Consider the following 16,600-nt stretch of genomic DNA (forward strand, 5'->3'; position numbering starts at 1 on the left):
TTACCTTTACTATTAGAAATTACAATTACAGTAATTATGATCTAAATTAATAATAATGATGATAATAATTAAGATTATAATAATAACACTAATTAAAATCTGTAAATAGTTTAATAATTTAATTGACAAGTTGGATGGTATTTAACACCATTACTGGAGTTAATTGGCTATTTGCCTATCATTAATGCCAATATCTCTGAATTAACAACTGAAGTGCGCAGCTGTGAGAATGACAGTAGCAGTCCAAGGACAGTGTAAGAGTTCGTTGAGGAACGTGGGCAAGTGGTACAATGCCTCTAAAGTGCGATTTACCTGAATCAATGGTGTGGAAAGCCATAGAAAGGATGGAAGCTGGACAGACAGTGAGAGGTATCTATAGCCCTTGGAGAGTCTCAATGCCATTTCTCGCCTGTATATTCAGTTCCAAACAACGGGGAATATGCGACGAAGGCAAGGCAAGGCCATCCGCGAGCAACAACAGCAAAAGACAACAGGTACCTCTTGTTAACAACCGATACAACCGATTGGAACAGACGACAGAATGAAACGAAACTATAACATGCCATTCTCAAAGCAGTAGGGCGCAGGTGTAATCTCAATCTGTCTGCAATCGCCTTCGTAGAGATGGCCTCTATGCATATAGACTCATGGTCTATATGCATCAACGTCCAACTTTCAGTCCGTAGAAACTTGGCTTAGGAACATCGTAATTGGGGCCACAACGAATGGGGTTGAGCGGTGTTCTCCGATGAGTCGCGATTCAGACCCCAGCCTTACAATAGTCCCCAGATTCAGACCCCAGCCTCCACGTCATCCAAAATGGCAGTTTTACGGCCCTTAGATATGGAGACGAGAACCTCAGACCTCTTGCCATGTCGTGCACATATGCAATAGATGATTGTTTCCTTTTCATCGGCGATAATGCTCGTCCTCACAGAGTTCTGTTAGTGCACAACGTGCCAGAGGACGAGGGAATAATGAGTATGGAATGGCCAACGTGATTACTGGACTTAGCTCGCATAGAGAATGTCTGGGATTGCTTGGCAGACGCATTCTAGGTAGGATGACACCTTCCTCAACTCTTTCAGAGCTGAAATTGAAGAGTGGCGAGGAATTCTCCAGTCTCTCATCGATCACCTCATCGAGTCCATGCCACACAGATTTGCAGCGGTGTTGGCCGTTCGAGATCACACACCATACTAGGGGTGCGTTACTGCTGTGACCCTGTCCGTTTCTGAGCTGTTCTATTGCTCTATAGTGACGCACATCATATGAGTATTGGTTCAAGCGACTGTAGGGTATTTCTGTTACCTGTACTAACCCATACTCTACTGTATCTGTTCTTTGAATGTTCTTTCAGTTGCATAAACATGGTTGTCGTCTAGTTCTCTCTGTTTCTCTCTTGATGCAAGACGAAGGCGGTGGATAGTTATGGCACGTCAATTATCAGACAAGGCACTATTTGGTGGAATTATTGTGACAGCACAGAATCGAAATCTTCAAGTGGTCTTTCTCTTAGAACCATTATCATGGGCATTAGATACATACTTGCAGAAAAAATGTTATCCTCCCCCCCCCCCCGAGGAAATATCTGGAAATTCAGCCACGGCGATTGATGGTATGGCTCTTATTCAGAGAGTAAAAGAAGAGGAGTCAAACTTTGGTGAGGTCTATACTAGTCCAAGAATCGATGTCTGTTTGATATGTACAATGAGGCATCTATAAAGAACACCGAAAGTACAATAATCACATAGGAAGAACTCGTCCATCAGTCACAGAACATCTAATCTTCCCAAATTGTCAGAAAGTGAAGAAAATTCCTAAGTCACGTAATGAATAAAACAACTCTAATTGCTTTTCTTGTTAACGAATAGGAAACCAGAGCATTTTATAAATCTTTTGAATAAAACACTTCGCAAACTGTGGAGTTAAATGATGGAACATCATATCTGAAGGGAGCCTCAAAGTGCTCAATCTCAACAGTAAACATGAGGAAGATATGGTAATTTTTGGTGATAACAGCCGCTGATAATGAGGGTTATGAAGCGGTAATGCGAGGCTCAGATGACACAGATATGCGTATTGTGTGTTTGAGATTCCATGAAAGAACGATGGTTAAATTCTTTCTGAAATATAGCACTAAATTACCAATGTGGGTTGAGAATAGCTTCAATTCTTATTAAAAATATTTGTCGAGATATGTTAAGTCTACATATGCATTTGCAGGAAAAGGAATAGACAAACACAGGAAATATTTTCGCACCCTCGGAGATCAATGGGATCTCAATGAAATAGTCATGAGCAAACTGTAGTTCTCGTTCTTACTGTATGCTCCAAAATCTTCGGTACATTGTGTGAATGACATGACATGTCGTATATTCTGTGCAAAGAAGGGTGATATAGACATTTATCAACTTGCAAGAAACGTGGTTAACGTGAGATTATCAATCCGCTATAAGCAAGAGATGTGTTCTGAATGATCCAAGTGCAAGAAGGTGGACATTTAAAAAAACACGATGGAGCAGAGGAGCTGGTAATGGTTTGGATGAAATGGCAGCCGGCATCTAAAACTCTATTAGATCTACTAGCTTGCAACTCCATTAGAATGTATGATATCTGTATCCCCGATGGTGCGGTGGTAGCGCCACCTCCTTGTAATCAAGGGGTCCCAGGTTCGATGCCCGGTGCAGGCACATAGTGGTTCGGATTCCACTTTAAACTGTAGGTCCAGTCCCAATTAGCCTTACTGTGCATGAAGTGGACTTGAAACATAAATCAATCAACCAACCAATTCAATAGAAACTACAAACTGTGTCTTCTGTCTAAATAACATCAGGTGCACTGACAAGTGCCGACTACCCACATGCGAAAATCAATGAGTGATGACACCTATTCAGAAGATGATGATGAATGTAAATAATAAAATTTTGTTTATGTTAAATTATAACATACATGCGTATTTAAGATTTAGCCACTATTATTATTGAAAATTGTAAGTAAAACTTATGTATTTAATCTATGTCAGTATATAAGCAATATAATAAAGTTTTATTATTATTATTATAAGGATTATATTAATATTATTACACTTAATAGTTATAATTATTATAAAATAATATTGAATTTAATAAGTCTGATGAAATTAAATTTATTTATTCAAATATTGTGATCAATTTATATGCTTCTTATAAAATATATGACAAACCATTATTTTTGGGCTATGATTACTAATTCAATAATATTATATAAAAAGCAAAGAGTTATAAGATGCTATCACACATTTTCCAGTTCCAGGCATCAACACTTTGAAAAAAATCATATGAGAACCCATCCCCCCGAGTGGTACCGATTGCCTAAATTTGAGGTCCTGGCTCATGGACTAAAGGGAGAAGTGAATCCACGAGATGTTTCAAAATCAGAGCAAGTTACTTGGGTGAGAAGTATGAATATGATGTCACAGAAGCACGTAAGATTTTCAGCTTTGGTCCTGAAGGCACAGGACCAAACATTATGATTGACTGTACCAATGTTGTACAGTACCTCAATGAAATCAAAGATTCAATGGTGGCAGGATTCCAGTGGGCAACCAAGGAGGGAGTCCTCTGGAAAGAAAACATGAGAGGTATAAGTTTCAACATCCATGATGTAACACTCCATACTGATGCTATCCACGGAGGAGGTGGTAAGATCATTACAACTGCGAGACGTTACTTGTATGTATGCATGCTAACAGCTAAACCACGTCGTATGGAACCAGTGTATCTTTGTGAAATCCAGTGTCCAGAAGTAGCGGTTGGTGGTATTTATGGTGCTGAACAGACGAAGAGGTCATGTATTTGAAGAAATGCAGGTTGCTGGAACACCTACATTTGTTGTTAAAGCTAACCTTCCCTTAAATTAATCTTTCGGTTTCACAGCTGATTTGAGAAGTAACACTGGTGGACAGGCATTCCCACAATGTGTATTCGATCACTGGCAAGTCCTTCTAGGTGACCCAGTAGAATTGGGCAGTAAACCATACAATGTTGTACAGGAGATAAGAAAACGTAAGGGATTGAAAGAAGAACATAGGTAGGTATAAATATTTGAGTTTCACGATGGAAGACTGTGAATATGAGAACATCTTGGAAAGTATATTTGAAAAATTCAAACACCTATCTGTAAGACACGTACCCTAAATATTACCAAGCAAACCATGGCATGGCGAAGACTTACTTTTTATCTTGGGTAATTTATCGGAAAAGGAAAGACAACTCTAGAGGTATAAACAGTATAGAAAGAAAGAAGAAATGACTCCGCCTGTTAGAGAGTTCTTCCTTCCTGAGCAACCGCAGAGTGCACACATACTAGAAAGAACATATTCATCCAAATGCTCAGAAAATTTTTCCTTCATCACAAGGGGAAACGTGGCAACGAAGAGGACCACAAGCAGCTAGCTCTTCGAGGACGTGCTTGGCCACAAAGCACTATTTCAAGGAGATTTACTCCTTGGTCATCGCAACAGCATTGGAAACAAGGAAATGGTGAAAACTTCAGGCTGTCTTCATCAGAAGGAAGGATTGCAATGGCAGCAAAGGGCATTTCATCCGAAGTGTCGTGTATTCACACGCAGAGGTTAATCGATTCGCACACATAGGTACTTCATAATATAACGATAAAAACGAGGATACAAAATAACAACGATTTAATACTTAACTTACAAGACCATTTCTAAGATGGCTGAACACACCATTTTGTAATAAACAACTTTACAAACAATTGAACGCAGCTTCAAATATTATGCACATTTAACATTCCCCCTCTTCCTTATTTGATTTACTTATAACTCAGTCTATCTGGCGGTTTCCTTTGTCGAGAGGATCTTCTGTACTCCTGCTACTGTTGATGTTGCTGCTGCTGTAGGGTGAAGGAATTATCTGAATATCACGTATAAGGTTGGTCGCCTGGCGTTGAAACTTCAGCCCGCACTGTACCACTGTCATCGTTTTCATTTCTTCCAACGATCAATAAGTCTTCATGGTTGCAAACTGATGCGCTGCCTTGACCTTTATCTGGCACATGTACTCGTTCACCATTATCCTCCTCCATCTTCTAACTTCCACTATGATATCTATCTTTCTTGTCTCGTATCCACTTCAACTGATCTTCATGCACGACTCGGTTTTTACCTTCAACATTCATCAGCCATGTAACTTTGCTTTCCCGTGCTATAATTTTTCCCTTGACATACCTCATAGCATTCCTCTTGTCCTTAAATAGTAGCATAACCCATACAAAATCGCTTCTTTGGTTCTCCTTTTCTTCTGCTTCTGTTTTATCCCTTACGAAGTTTTGATCTATTATTTCTTCCATTTCGGCATCAAATTTGTTCCTGATATTGTAAGAAAACATCATTTGCTGTGGCGTTTTGTCACCTGATGCGTCATATTCGCTTCTCAAAGCCACCAATACTCTCTGCAATAATTCTTCAACGTTGACATGCGAATTCTTATTCAATCGCTCCCGTACAGCACAGTCTAGCTTTGGTTTCACTGTCTGCACGTAGCGCTCGACCTGATCATTGCTTTCAGGATTGTACGCAGGAGAATGAAACAAATTGACGTGACGTTCATCACAGAATGTTTTATATTCTGAAGATGGGAATGGGGGACCATTATCCACCACAATACACTTTCGTAGCCTGAAAATAGCAAAATATTTGATTAGATAACGCTTTACTTATTTAAATAAAGTAGATGAAACTATAACAATCTACCCATTTGCTGTAGGCATCTACTATAATAATATAAGTGATACTTCTATACACAAAAAAATATATATGTACCCTTTCGAACGGATGTCTGCATTCAGTCCATGCACTATACTTCTTATCGCTTATATTTGGCTTGATAGCCGCACAAACTTCATATTTATTTACATACTCTTCAATTGCCTTATCTATTCCTGGCCACCAATATCTCTCCCTGAGCATTACTTTCATTTTTATAATACAACAATGATCTTCATGGGCTCTTTGAATAATGTCATTTCGCACTCCTTTGGGAACAACTACTCTCCGACCCCAATACAGTAACTCATCCGTAATGCTTAATTCTGCCTGTCTTCTCTTGTACGCCAACAGTTCCTTCAATTCATCTCCTTTGAACCATTTCACTTCTTGTGGCCATCCATTCTTGCAATAAGAGTTGGCTAAATTAAGAATTTCTTCTCGTTTACAATATGTCAAAATCGCCTGCTTTGCATTCGGCGTAAGAGTAACCTGGTACACAAATTCGTCTTGTCTAGGATCATCATCATGTACGTTAGGAAGTGGCAATCTTGATAACATGTCCGCAAGTTCAACATTTTTCGTACATATTAGTTTATATGTGACTGAAGCCAAAAATAAACACCACCTTTGAATCCGTGGCGATGCCATGATAGGAATTGGTTTCTCCATAGCTAACAATTGCTGTCCATATTTCAAACGATCTGCCTTGTAAGTATTTTTGGAATTTCGTCACTGCATATATGATACATAAAGCTTCTTTTTCATGCATAGGATACCTAACTTCATACTTATTTAATGTACATGAAATGCGTTCAATCGTACGCAATTCCCCTTGTACTTTATGGCATAATTGCGAACCTAATCCATGTTGAGATGCATCACACTGAATAATAACTTCTTTAATCTGGTCGTATGGAACAAGGACCTTGGTATTTTGCAAAGGCAATTTAGCTGCTTCGAATTGCCGTTGACAATCATTTGTCCATTTCCATCGCACATTTTTCTTTAATAAATTGTAAAGATCTGACAAGATAACTGACAGATTAGTCACACATCTTCTGTAAAATTTAATACCTCCAAGGAAAGCCTTTAATTGTTTGGTGTTGCAAGGACTTGGACATTCTATCAATGCATGCAGCTTCTTTTCAGAAGGATGTATTCCTTATTTACTTAAAGTGTATCCTAAATAATCCATTTTGTTTTTGAAGAATGAGCACTTGCTCCAATTAACCTTAACATACTCATTCAAACGGTTTAAAACTTCAAGTGTTCTGGTAACAGCTTGCTTTAAATCCTTGCTAACGATAAGTAAGTCATCTTGGTATGGAATAACAAAATCTAATCCCTGCAGTATACCAGTATACATTCTATAGTTCGTTGTAATATTTATGATGCGATCCGTACACCAAATGTCAATCTAGTATGTTGTACCAATCCCCATGGGTTATTCATTACAAGTAACTGCTGAGCTTCTTCATCAAGTTTTATTTGAAGGTAAGCACTTCTAAGATCCAAGGTAACAAATACATCGCATCCATTAACTTTTGTAAATACTTCATCTATCCTGGGCAATGAATAATTTACATTTTCAACATACTTATTCACAGTGTTCTTGATATTGCAGCAAAGCCTCATACCATCATTCTTACACACAATGACCATAGGACTTGCCCAATAACTTGAATCAATATTTTCTAGAATGTTTTGCTCAATCAATTTGTCTAATTCAGACTTAACTTTGTCACATGACATTATAAAATTTCTTAAAAATTGTTGTAATGCCTTGTCTCATTGGAATGCTTAATTGGCTGCACAAATCATTATCGAATAACTCTTTATATTCGTGCCTAATAAATTTAATTAATCCTTGTACATCACAAGATGCAATAAGATTTTCACATTTAACCATCTGTGATTTAATCAAGGTTTTTCCTTGCACAATTTTAAACTTGTCAGCTGTTAACACATACGAAGTATTAGTCGTATCCTTCGTCTTAACCAAAGTTTGCCCTTGTACATTTTTTAATTGTCAGATATTAACACAGACGAAATATGAATTGCGTCTTGATACACTTCTAACGATGGCTTCAGTTGAGATAGATTAATGTGACAATCAGGCAATAAATGCTTAATCCATTGTCTTGCCATGAGTAGATATTTTAAATCACATGCGACTGCATATAAGTATAGTATTTTATCTATAGGTTCATAACGAACTCTTACAGCAACCTTCCCTACTAACGGCAAAGTCATACTGCTAGCACATCGTAAAACACAGTCAGCTTCCAGATATTGCAAACCATGCAGTTGACTGTCACAAAATGTTTTACTTGCAATCGAAACTTGTTAACCTGTATCTCTTTCAAAGTCCAACATAGAATCATTAATATTGAGATCAATTACATATTCGGACGAAGATACAAATTTACTACAGTAGCTTTATCACAATGAGCTATTTGCTTAGAAACAGAAGGTTGGGTAGTTTTAGGATATAGTTGCGTCGAAACCGAACTTTCATTACATCGAGATAAACTATATTCAACCAATCCTTCTTGCATAGATTTAATTTCTCCATTTACTTCCATAGTAATCATTCCAACCCTTAATTCATTTACACCTAACACCTCTCTGTCCATATCATCCGAATAAACAGGTTCAATAGCCTGCACAGCGTTACCGGTAGCCTTGTACTTGCTATAAGGTTTAGTGCTATTAGTTTCTTTATTGAGCTGTAACTTGAAGCACTGGGAAACATCGTGACCGAACTTTTTACAGTATCTGCACTGCTTGAATTATTGCTGCTTTCTTTCCCGATCATTTTTATATCGCTCATTGTCTGATTGAGTTTGTCTAAACTTATGATTGGATCCACTTGGCCCAGTATTTTGTAATTTTCAGTTACACTGTTTCGGATTAGAATTGGCACCGGAGTAGAAACTTGTATCGCCCTTGTACTTACTTACTTTTGTACAATTAGTTTTCATGGCCAAAACTTGTTTAGAATTGCCAATGAGAAAACCACATTCTCTGATGCATTTAAACTTGCTCTCTTTGAACAACTCCTATAAACAAGAAGACATTGAGGAATTCGTTACTAGGGTCAGAAAACTTTTGCCTGGACGTAATATTCCTTCATATCTGCTTCTAATTTTTCCATCTGCTTTGCTACCTCAAAAGCCTTGTGAAATTCCATTACATTATCAGCAATGAGTTTCTTGCGAATAGTGTTAGATCTGATTCCGCTAATTAGTGAATCAAATAAAGCAATGGAAAGAAACTCTCCATTACCACATTGCTCCCCGATCTTTCTTAATCTCCTTACAAAATCTTCTATTTGTTCGTTTTCTTCTTGTACACATTTTCTAAGCTTCAACCTGTGCACAATATAGTTACTTCAAGGACTATAATAAGATTTTAATCTTTGTGCAATATCCTGATAGGATTTATCACGAGGCAATGTAGGTGCAAACAATTCACGTAGAACTTCATATGGCTTATTTCCAATAACGGATATTAATCTAGAAACTTTCTTGTCCTTTGGAATAGCTTAGGTTTGACAATAATTATCAAAGCGCTCCAAATAAGCTACTATCGATCCATCTTGGGGATCATATTTATCAAAACCAGCTACTAAAGCCATTATAGGCCTACATTTATACTATAACTCGAAGCTTAGAAGTAAAACATACTTATCCTCGATTTCTAATAAAACCTTGTCGCCATGTATAAATCTCTGTGGTGTATTCACACGCAGAGGTTATTTGATTCGCACACGTAGGTACTTCATAAGATAACGATAAAAACGAGGATACAAAATAACAACGATTTAATACTTAACTTACAAGACCATTTCTAAGATGACTTAACACACCATTTTGTAATAAACAACTTTACAAACAATTGAACGCAGATTCTAATATTATGCACACTTAACACGAAGATTTCCAAAGAAAATTAGGGGAGCTGAAAAATAATTTTTCTGATGTTTTAAATAACAATATTGGACAGATTAAGAACTTTGAATACAAAATACCGTTAATAGATAGCATTCCTGTCCGTGGTATGGTCTAAAACCTGGGGCCAGAAAAATAATAAGATTTAGATATTATTGTTAATGATTTACTATCAAAGGGTCTCATTGAACTAACAGAAGGATCATATGCTTCGCCTAGTTTCATTGTATATGGCAAAAATAATAAAAAAACGAATGGTTGTAGATTTTCAAAAAGCATATTTTATGGGATGGATATCCTGCTGATAATCTAGAAGATACTTTATATAGTTTAAGTGAAGGTAAAATATATTCTGTTTTTGATATCAAATCTGCTTATCATCAAATATTATTACATGAAGATTCACGTGATATTACTATCTTCGTAACAAAAGAATGCAAATTCAGACATCAATTTTTGCCTTTTGGATTGAAAGTAGGAAGTTCTTGCCTAGTGAAAGGTATGAATATGGTTCTCGGTGAATTAAAAGGATCATTTCTTCATTATTATTGTGACGATGTTCTTATTGTCTCTGAGGATGAAAGCTCTCATTTAGAACACCTAGAAATTGTTCTCGAAAGGTTTAGAAATTTTGGAATTTCTGTGTCATCTAATAAAATACAATTAGTAATGAGATAAATTAAATTCTTGGGTTTTGTAGCAAAGAATGGTTTATTACTCATGGATCCTTTTAGAATTGAAGCTATTGAGAAGCTATCTAGTTCAAAGAATTTAAGAGGATTAAATAGTTTAATTGGATTAATTAATTACTTCTCGAGATTCATCCCTGATTTTCAAGAAATAATAACACCACACAATGATGCTAAATCACCAAAGATATTTGAATAGGGGATGCCCAACAAAACGCACCAAATTCAATTAAAATGCATTTGAAATTTATGTCATAGTCACCATGACGCTCCAAGCATTTTTGGTACCGTGAAACAAATTTACGTAGACACTCTGCGTAGAAATCTGCCGCCTGGGATCTCAGCCAGTCGAGAACTGATGTCTTGAGAACTTCACTATCATCGAAACGTTGCGAAGCAAGCCACTTTTTGAAGTGAAGGAACAGAAGTATTCACCTGGGGGCAAGTTCGATACTGTATGGTCGGTGATTAAAACGTTCCCATCGGAATTCTTGAGTTGTCGCAACAGTACGGTCAGCTGTGTGTGGGCGGGCGTTGTCATGAATAAGCAGAATTCCAGACTGTAACATTCCTCTTCGCCGATTTTGGATGGCACGTCGCAGATTAGACAGTGTTTGGCAATACACATCTGCTGTGATTATAGTCCCGGTTCCAGGAATTCCACGGTATTACACCTTTTTGGTCCCAAAACACGTTTGCCATGATTTTACGATGTGATGGTGTTGCTTGAATTTCTTCAGTTTCAGTGAACCGGAGTGACACCATTGCATGGATTGCTTCTTCGACTCACCAGTGACGTACGGTAACCAGGTTTCGTCTCCAGTCATTATGTGAGAAAAAAAAGTCATCCCCATCCTTCTCCCAGCGAGCAAAAAAATCACGTGCTGATTTCATTCTTTCATCTTTGTAAGTATTTGTCAACATTTGAACGTCCATCCCGGAAAATCTGTCTTACCTTTCCTTCACTTATTACCGTCATTAATGTCCGTAAATGGCACACAATTCCCGATGAATGTCAGCTGCACTCAGTCCTTTTGCGTTGAGAAATCTAATCACCGACCCCCAATTCGCATTTGGAGGGATTTTCTATTACAGCAGCCATTTGAACTTCCTGCTACTCGCACGTACGCACCTCCACACTGAGAAATATACCTCTGTTGCAGGCACAGAATACTAAAGAACGCTTCCGTGCACGCGCAGATTCGTCAGTGTTGCCAGTCTCAAGTAATAAAATTATCGGCCCTTTTTTGGACATGTAAATTAAACAAACGTTAATGCTATAGTATTAAAAATGTGAATGTGTGATTAAGCGCAGTGGCAAAGTGTGAAGTACTTATATATTGCAGCCTGATTATTAATTGTGAGTTTTTAACCGTTTCGAGGTCTGGGGAAAGAAGGGGTGTGCACGTCACATGTTCTAGTTTTTAATACTTGTTTATTTCCCTGTAATTATAGTCATCAATTCTTAACTTACTCTCTACTGTATGGTTATTGCGATGCCATGTAGTATTCAGGACTAAGCATGTGACATTTTCGGCTACCATTGAGGCTCGTACCAGTGTACAGCCTAAACGGTACACGATACGTTGAAAATTCAATCATTTTATATTGAAACTTGCCTATTTCTAACAACTTTCCCCTCTTTCCATTTTTCGCTATGTGCACTAATAACAGAGTTACCTACGGGACCGGACTATTGAATCACCCTGTATTTTTAGCAACTGCGAATTTAAACATTAGATTCATGTAAGTTAATTTAACAATATTGTATTCATTTCTGTTAGACTTTTATTTTTGAATATTAGGAATTTATCTATCAAAATATTTGCCAAAAGTCGTCATTCTCTGAAAGAGTGCTGCATCTACTTGTATACCGTATCCGACAGGGTTCAGAACATCAGCAGCAGCAAATCCTAGGATTCTCTCTTTGTAAACCTTTTGGCGCAATATTTTAATACCTATTTCTCAATCATTTTGAAGACGATGTCCGTAACGATGTAATGCAATTCATCAAAATTAATTAAAACATTAAAATACTGACCAAGGCAGAATTTATTGTATAAAAATATATGTACACTAAAAATGTAACGTTCCACCTCTAACAGGGTCTTCTTCAGACGAATATTCACACTATTCTTCGTCATAAGAAGACCCTGTTAGAGGGTGGAAACGTTACCTTTTTAGTGTACATATATTTTTACACAATAAATTCTGTCTTGGTCAGTATTTTAATGTTTTATTGACATGGAAGCAAGAATTAACAGTGTTATCAAAATTAACTCCTGGATCAGCTGTAACTGTTGTACTAGTGTTGCAGAAACTTGAGTCCAAATGGAATGACAATATGGATTCCAGTCGTTCGATTACTCTTTTAATAACATTACGATCCCACGTTTGTCTACTTTCTCGCATTTCATTGTGTTGTTCACCACTCTTCAACAAAACTCTGAGACATTCTTGCTAAGTTGTAAGTGGAACACGGGTGTGTGGAAAACAGACATGTTTTCTTCTAGATTTCTGCAAATCCGCTGCCTCTTGTCAGGAAATGTATTAGTGCTTGTTCTATTACGAGGTCTGATCCTTGTCCGACCCAGGGTCCCGGGTTCGATACCCGGTGGAGGAACGTAGTTGTTCGGATCCCACTTTAAACTGTAGATCTAGCCCCAATTAGCCTTTCTATGCATAAAGTGGACTTTAAACAAAAAATCAATCCGAGTCCGGTCCATAATCTGTCACTTCATCTTGTCACTAATTTACCTCCCAGGAACATTTTCTGCACTGTTGGATTTTCAGTTTTCTGCAATTCAAGTACAGATACAGAGGCTGGCGATGATTGTAATATCTGGCTGCTGCAATGATGGAGAGAATCTTCAGCATAGCCTGCAACTGCAAGTCGTCGAGGAACCGATTCTTTCAGCATTTATCAAGTTACATTCAATGCTGGTCATTCGTGGTGATAATATTTTAACTACATCTTGTCCATTGTCCAATTTTTTCTTACAAATCAAGCATAATTTAGAGATTTCCATTCTTAAAAGACAAAATATAATTTGGAAACACAAATTATAAGTGAAAATACACAAAATGTTAAAAATTATTCACAAATAAACATAAAATTTTATGAAATTCAAAATAGCCAGTCCACCATTTAAAAATCTGTTGTTTTTTTTGTGATCCGATTTTGTTTGATTTTGGATATGTTTTTCAACAATTATTCCTGAGCTACGAATTATACAAAAACTTTTGAAGCAATTCTGCCCCGGTTTGATGGAAAATTGCTTTAGATTGCCTGGGCTATAAAGGAAATTGTAAAAGTTGTTTTTTTAAGAACCACATACTATTTAGTTATTCCTTTTGAGAGGGGGTGAGCCTCACGCCCCTCCTGCTAAAGCCGCACAAAAAATCACCAAACTGGTTTGGATAAACTTTTACAACAAATGGAGGTTAAAATGTCCATAATGAAATTTATTACTTGGTAAGAATGAAGAAACATATGTATCGTCGTGTCACTTACTTCACCTGTTTTGAATTGAAGACGCAGCAGAACTCGTAACCAATATGCATCAAAGCCATGTATTCGCTGCAATTGAAATATTTGTCATTGAGTGCACATTTATTTAACACTTCGGAACATCCTTGAAACGTATACGTTCTGAAACGAAATGAACAAATTTGTTATCGTAAAGAATTCTATCCATCAGTATAATGGAATAATGTAAGCCAAAAAATAAATCATTTGAAATGTCAATTTTGAGTTAATGCAACGTAAACGCAGCTACAAGCAACCTAAGTTACACATTCTTAATTTTATCTAATGGAGTAGTGGACTAAGGAGCTTTTCTAGGCAATGTGGTGTTTTTTTTTTCTAGCTGCCATCTCCGCTACTAGCTTACTGAGGTTTCTGGGCCTTCCCTCCCCTTCTCCCCCCACCATCTTCTGTGTATATCAATGAAAACATGTATATTCCACTTGATATACATTGACACGTAATTTTTCACATATGCATGTGCATAGAAAGTACATAATTTAATTACACTTCACAAAAACGTTTCTATTGTAATTATTGGTGAAAATTATTCTTAAACAATATGAAAAAACTATATAAATGAATATTAAAAATAAAATGTAGCAAAAATAAGGAACTACTTTTCAAAAAACATTAACCCTAGCTTAGCAGCACCATAAGAGAAACTTACTTACCTGAGGGGGTCTCACATGTCAATACTTTTTTATCACTAAAAATCAAGAAAATAATTTTTCTATTGAATTACTGCTTCCCTTGTTGATTATATATATGCAGTTATTTATTAATTATAATAATTACAAATATTACCACCATTAATGAAAAATAATAACCAATTATTGCATCAGGGTCACATATATTTCACCATTCATTCAAACTTTAAAAAAAGTCATAATTCTTCATTAATGCTCTTCTGCTTACATAGATGCAGTTATTTATTAATTAAAATAATTACAAAAATTATCATAATTACCTACCAATTGGCATGAGTGTCGCGAATAGTACAGTAGTTATGGTACCGCGTTTAGTAGGATAAATCAATTGATTGGGTGGAGATCGATCAAAGATCAATTGATAATATACGTGTCGGGGTAAGGTTGGGAGGGTGAAGGTATTGTTTTGTTTGGTGTGACGTCATAATTATTTTGAATGTGTCCGTTCTTTGAGGAGTGTTGGCGTTGATGAGTCTGAAATCCTGGGAATTGGAGAGGAGGTGGTGTTCACAGCCACGGCGCTCACCTGACACAGAACTAGGTTTTTGGGCTGCACACTCTTTTCTCATCTGTACTCCCGGCAGAAGAGTACGAGGTACAAAGAGAAAAGGGCAATTTGGGAAGGGGGGGTTCCACCACTTAACTACGAAGAGTTAAGACTTAAAACTATGACTTCTGGAAAAGAACTTGCAAGGAATTACCTTCTGAACCAAGACAATAAGAAGAGATGAACTTAATAAACATATATTCTTTGGTAAATGTTACAGTATTTGAATTTATACAGATTTTAATGAATTCACTCTCCATGAGTGATCATTCGAACTGTACATATCGACCTGACTGATCGAATCTTATTTCCGTTGAAATTTATGATGAACATTAACTTGGGAATTAATCACGTGCTCGAGGCATGTGAATGGCGTGGACTCATCAACTTGCTAAACAAACAGGATGCTTGTGGTAGCTCATTATTTTTCTCTGCGGCTTGGCTTCTGATAACCTGATAACCCTTGACAGCGCTTGTATCATCTGGCAAACAAACAAGGCAGTTTATCAACCAATGCGGGCAGATTTGTGACCACTGCGGCCACGAAAGAAAGATAACCTATATCCTGTTGCGGCAACCTTCCATATATGGTAGATAGAACTTTCCAATTCCTTAGAAACTTGTAAATTCCTAGATTTTGAAGTCATAATATGGGCGTCGCTTATTTTGTGAGGAGTATTTTGATTGGTTGGAGTAGGAAATGTAGGCTACGGTTGTTTCTTTCGGAATTGTGATACATGTTCTCGGTGTTTGTGGAGAGATTTGTTGAAATTATGGCTCTGGAAATCCTTGGATGTCTGAACAAGAAATAAGACGCAGTGAGAGAATTGCATCACGTAGACAAATAGAGATTCCTTGTATACTTAGTGAGTGTAACGAGAATATATCTGAAAGTAATCCTCAAGTAGTCACAATGCCGAATGATTCAGAAAACGCTGGAGCAGCGACAGCGATGAATTCAGTTCCGTGTCACGGACGAGTGCCGTCCGTCCAACCAGATACGTTCTCAGGAGGTAAAGGTGAAAATGTAAGACAGTTTATTCAAACGTATGAGAGAGTTGCCACTATTCTAGGTTGGTTTGAAAGGAATAAAATTAAGTATCTTCCCGCGTATTTGAAAAAGAGCGCATCCGATTTTTGGGAATTGCATAGAAGCACCTTAGAAGAATTAAACCTCTTCTCAGAGCTTAAAGCCAAGTTGGAAGAAGCCTTTTCACCTGTCTACCCAGAAGGTGACGCATTGATAGAACTCAGTGCACGAAAGAAGGGTGATGATGAAACAATAGAACAGTATTACTACTCTATGCTGAAACTATGTCAAAGAGCCGACCCACACATGAATACTGAGAGTAAGATGAATTACATTTATAGAGGACTCAGTGAGGACCAAGTTGAGAAACTAGTC

General features: G+C 37.1%; 1 protein-coding gene and 1 pseudogene across 1 annotated transcript; one reads left to right on the forward strand and one right to left on the reverse strand.

The window, feature by feature from the left end:
• Positions 1-3,319: 3,319 nt before the first annotated feature.
• LOC145982352 (translation elongation factor 2 pseudogene) lies at positions 3,320-4,075 on the forward strand (annotated as a pseudogene).
• A 1,016-nt stretch (positions 4,076-5,091) lies between these two features.
• LOC145982353 (uncharacterized) lies at positions 5,092-13,985 on the reverse strand. Its single transcript, XM_083115909.1, has 2 exons — positions 13,927-13,985; positions 5,092-5,680 (listed from the first exon to the last, which is right to left on the reverse strand). Exons 1-2 carry the CDS (start codon positions 13,983-13,985, stop codon positions 5,092-5,094), a joined length of 648 nt encoding a protein of 215 aa, XP_082972035.1.
• Positions 13,986-16,600: the final 2,615 nt, after the last annotated feature.

Source organism: Lepisma saccharinum, unplaced genomic scaffold (genome assembly GCF_977018435.1).
Source record: "Lepisma saccharinum unplaced genomic scaffold, izLepSacc3.1 HAP1_SCAFFOLD_145, whole genome shotgun sequence".
In the NCBI taxonomy this organism is placed as follows: Eukaryota; Metazoa; Arthropoda; class Insecta; order Zygentoma; family Lepismatidae; genus Lepisma; species Lepisma saccharinum.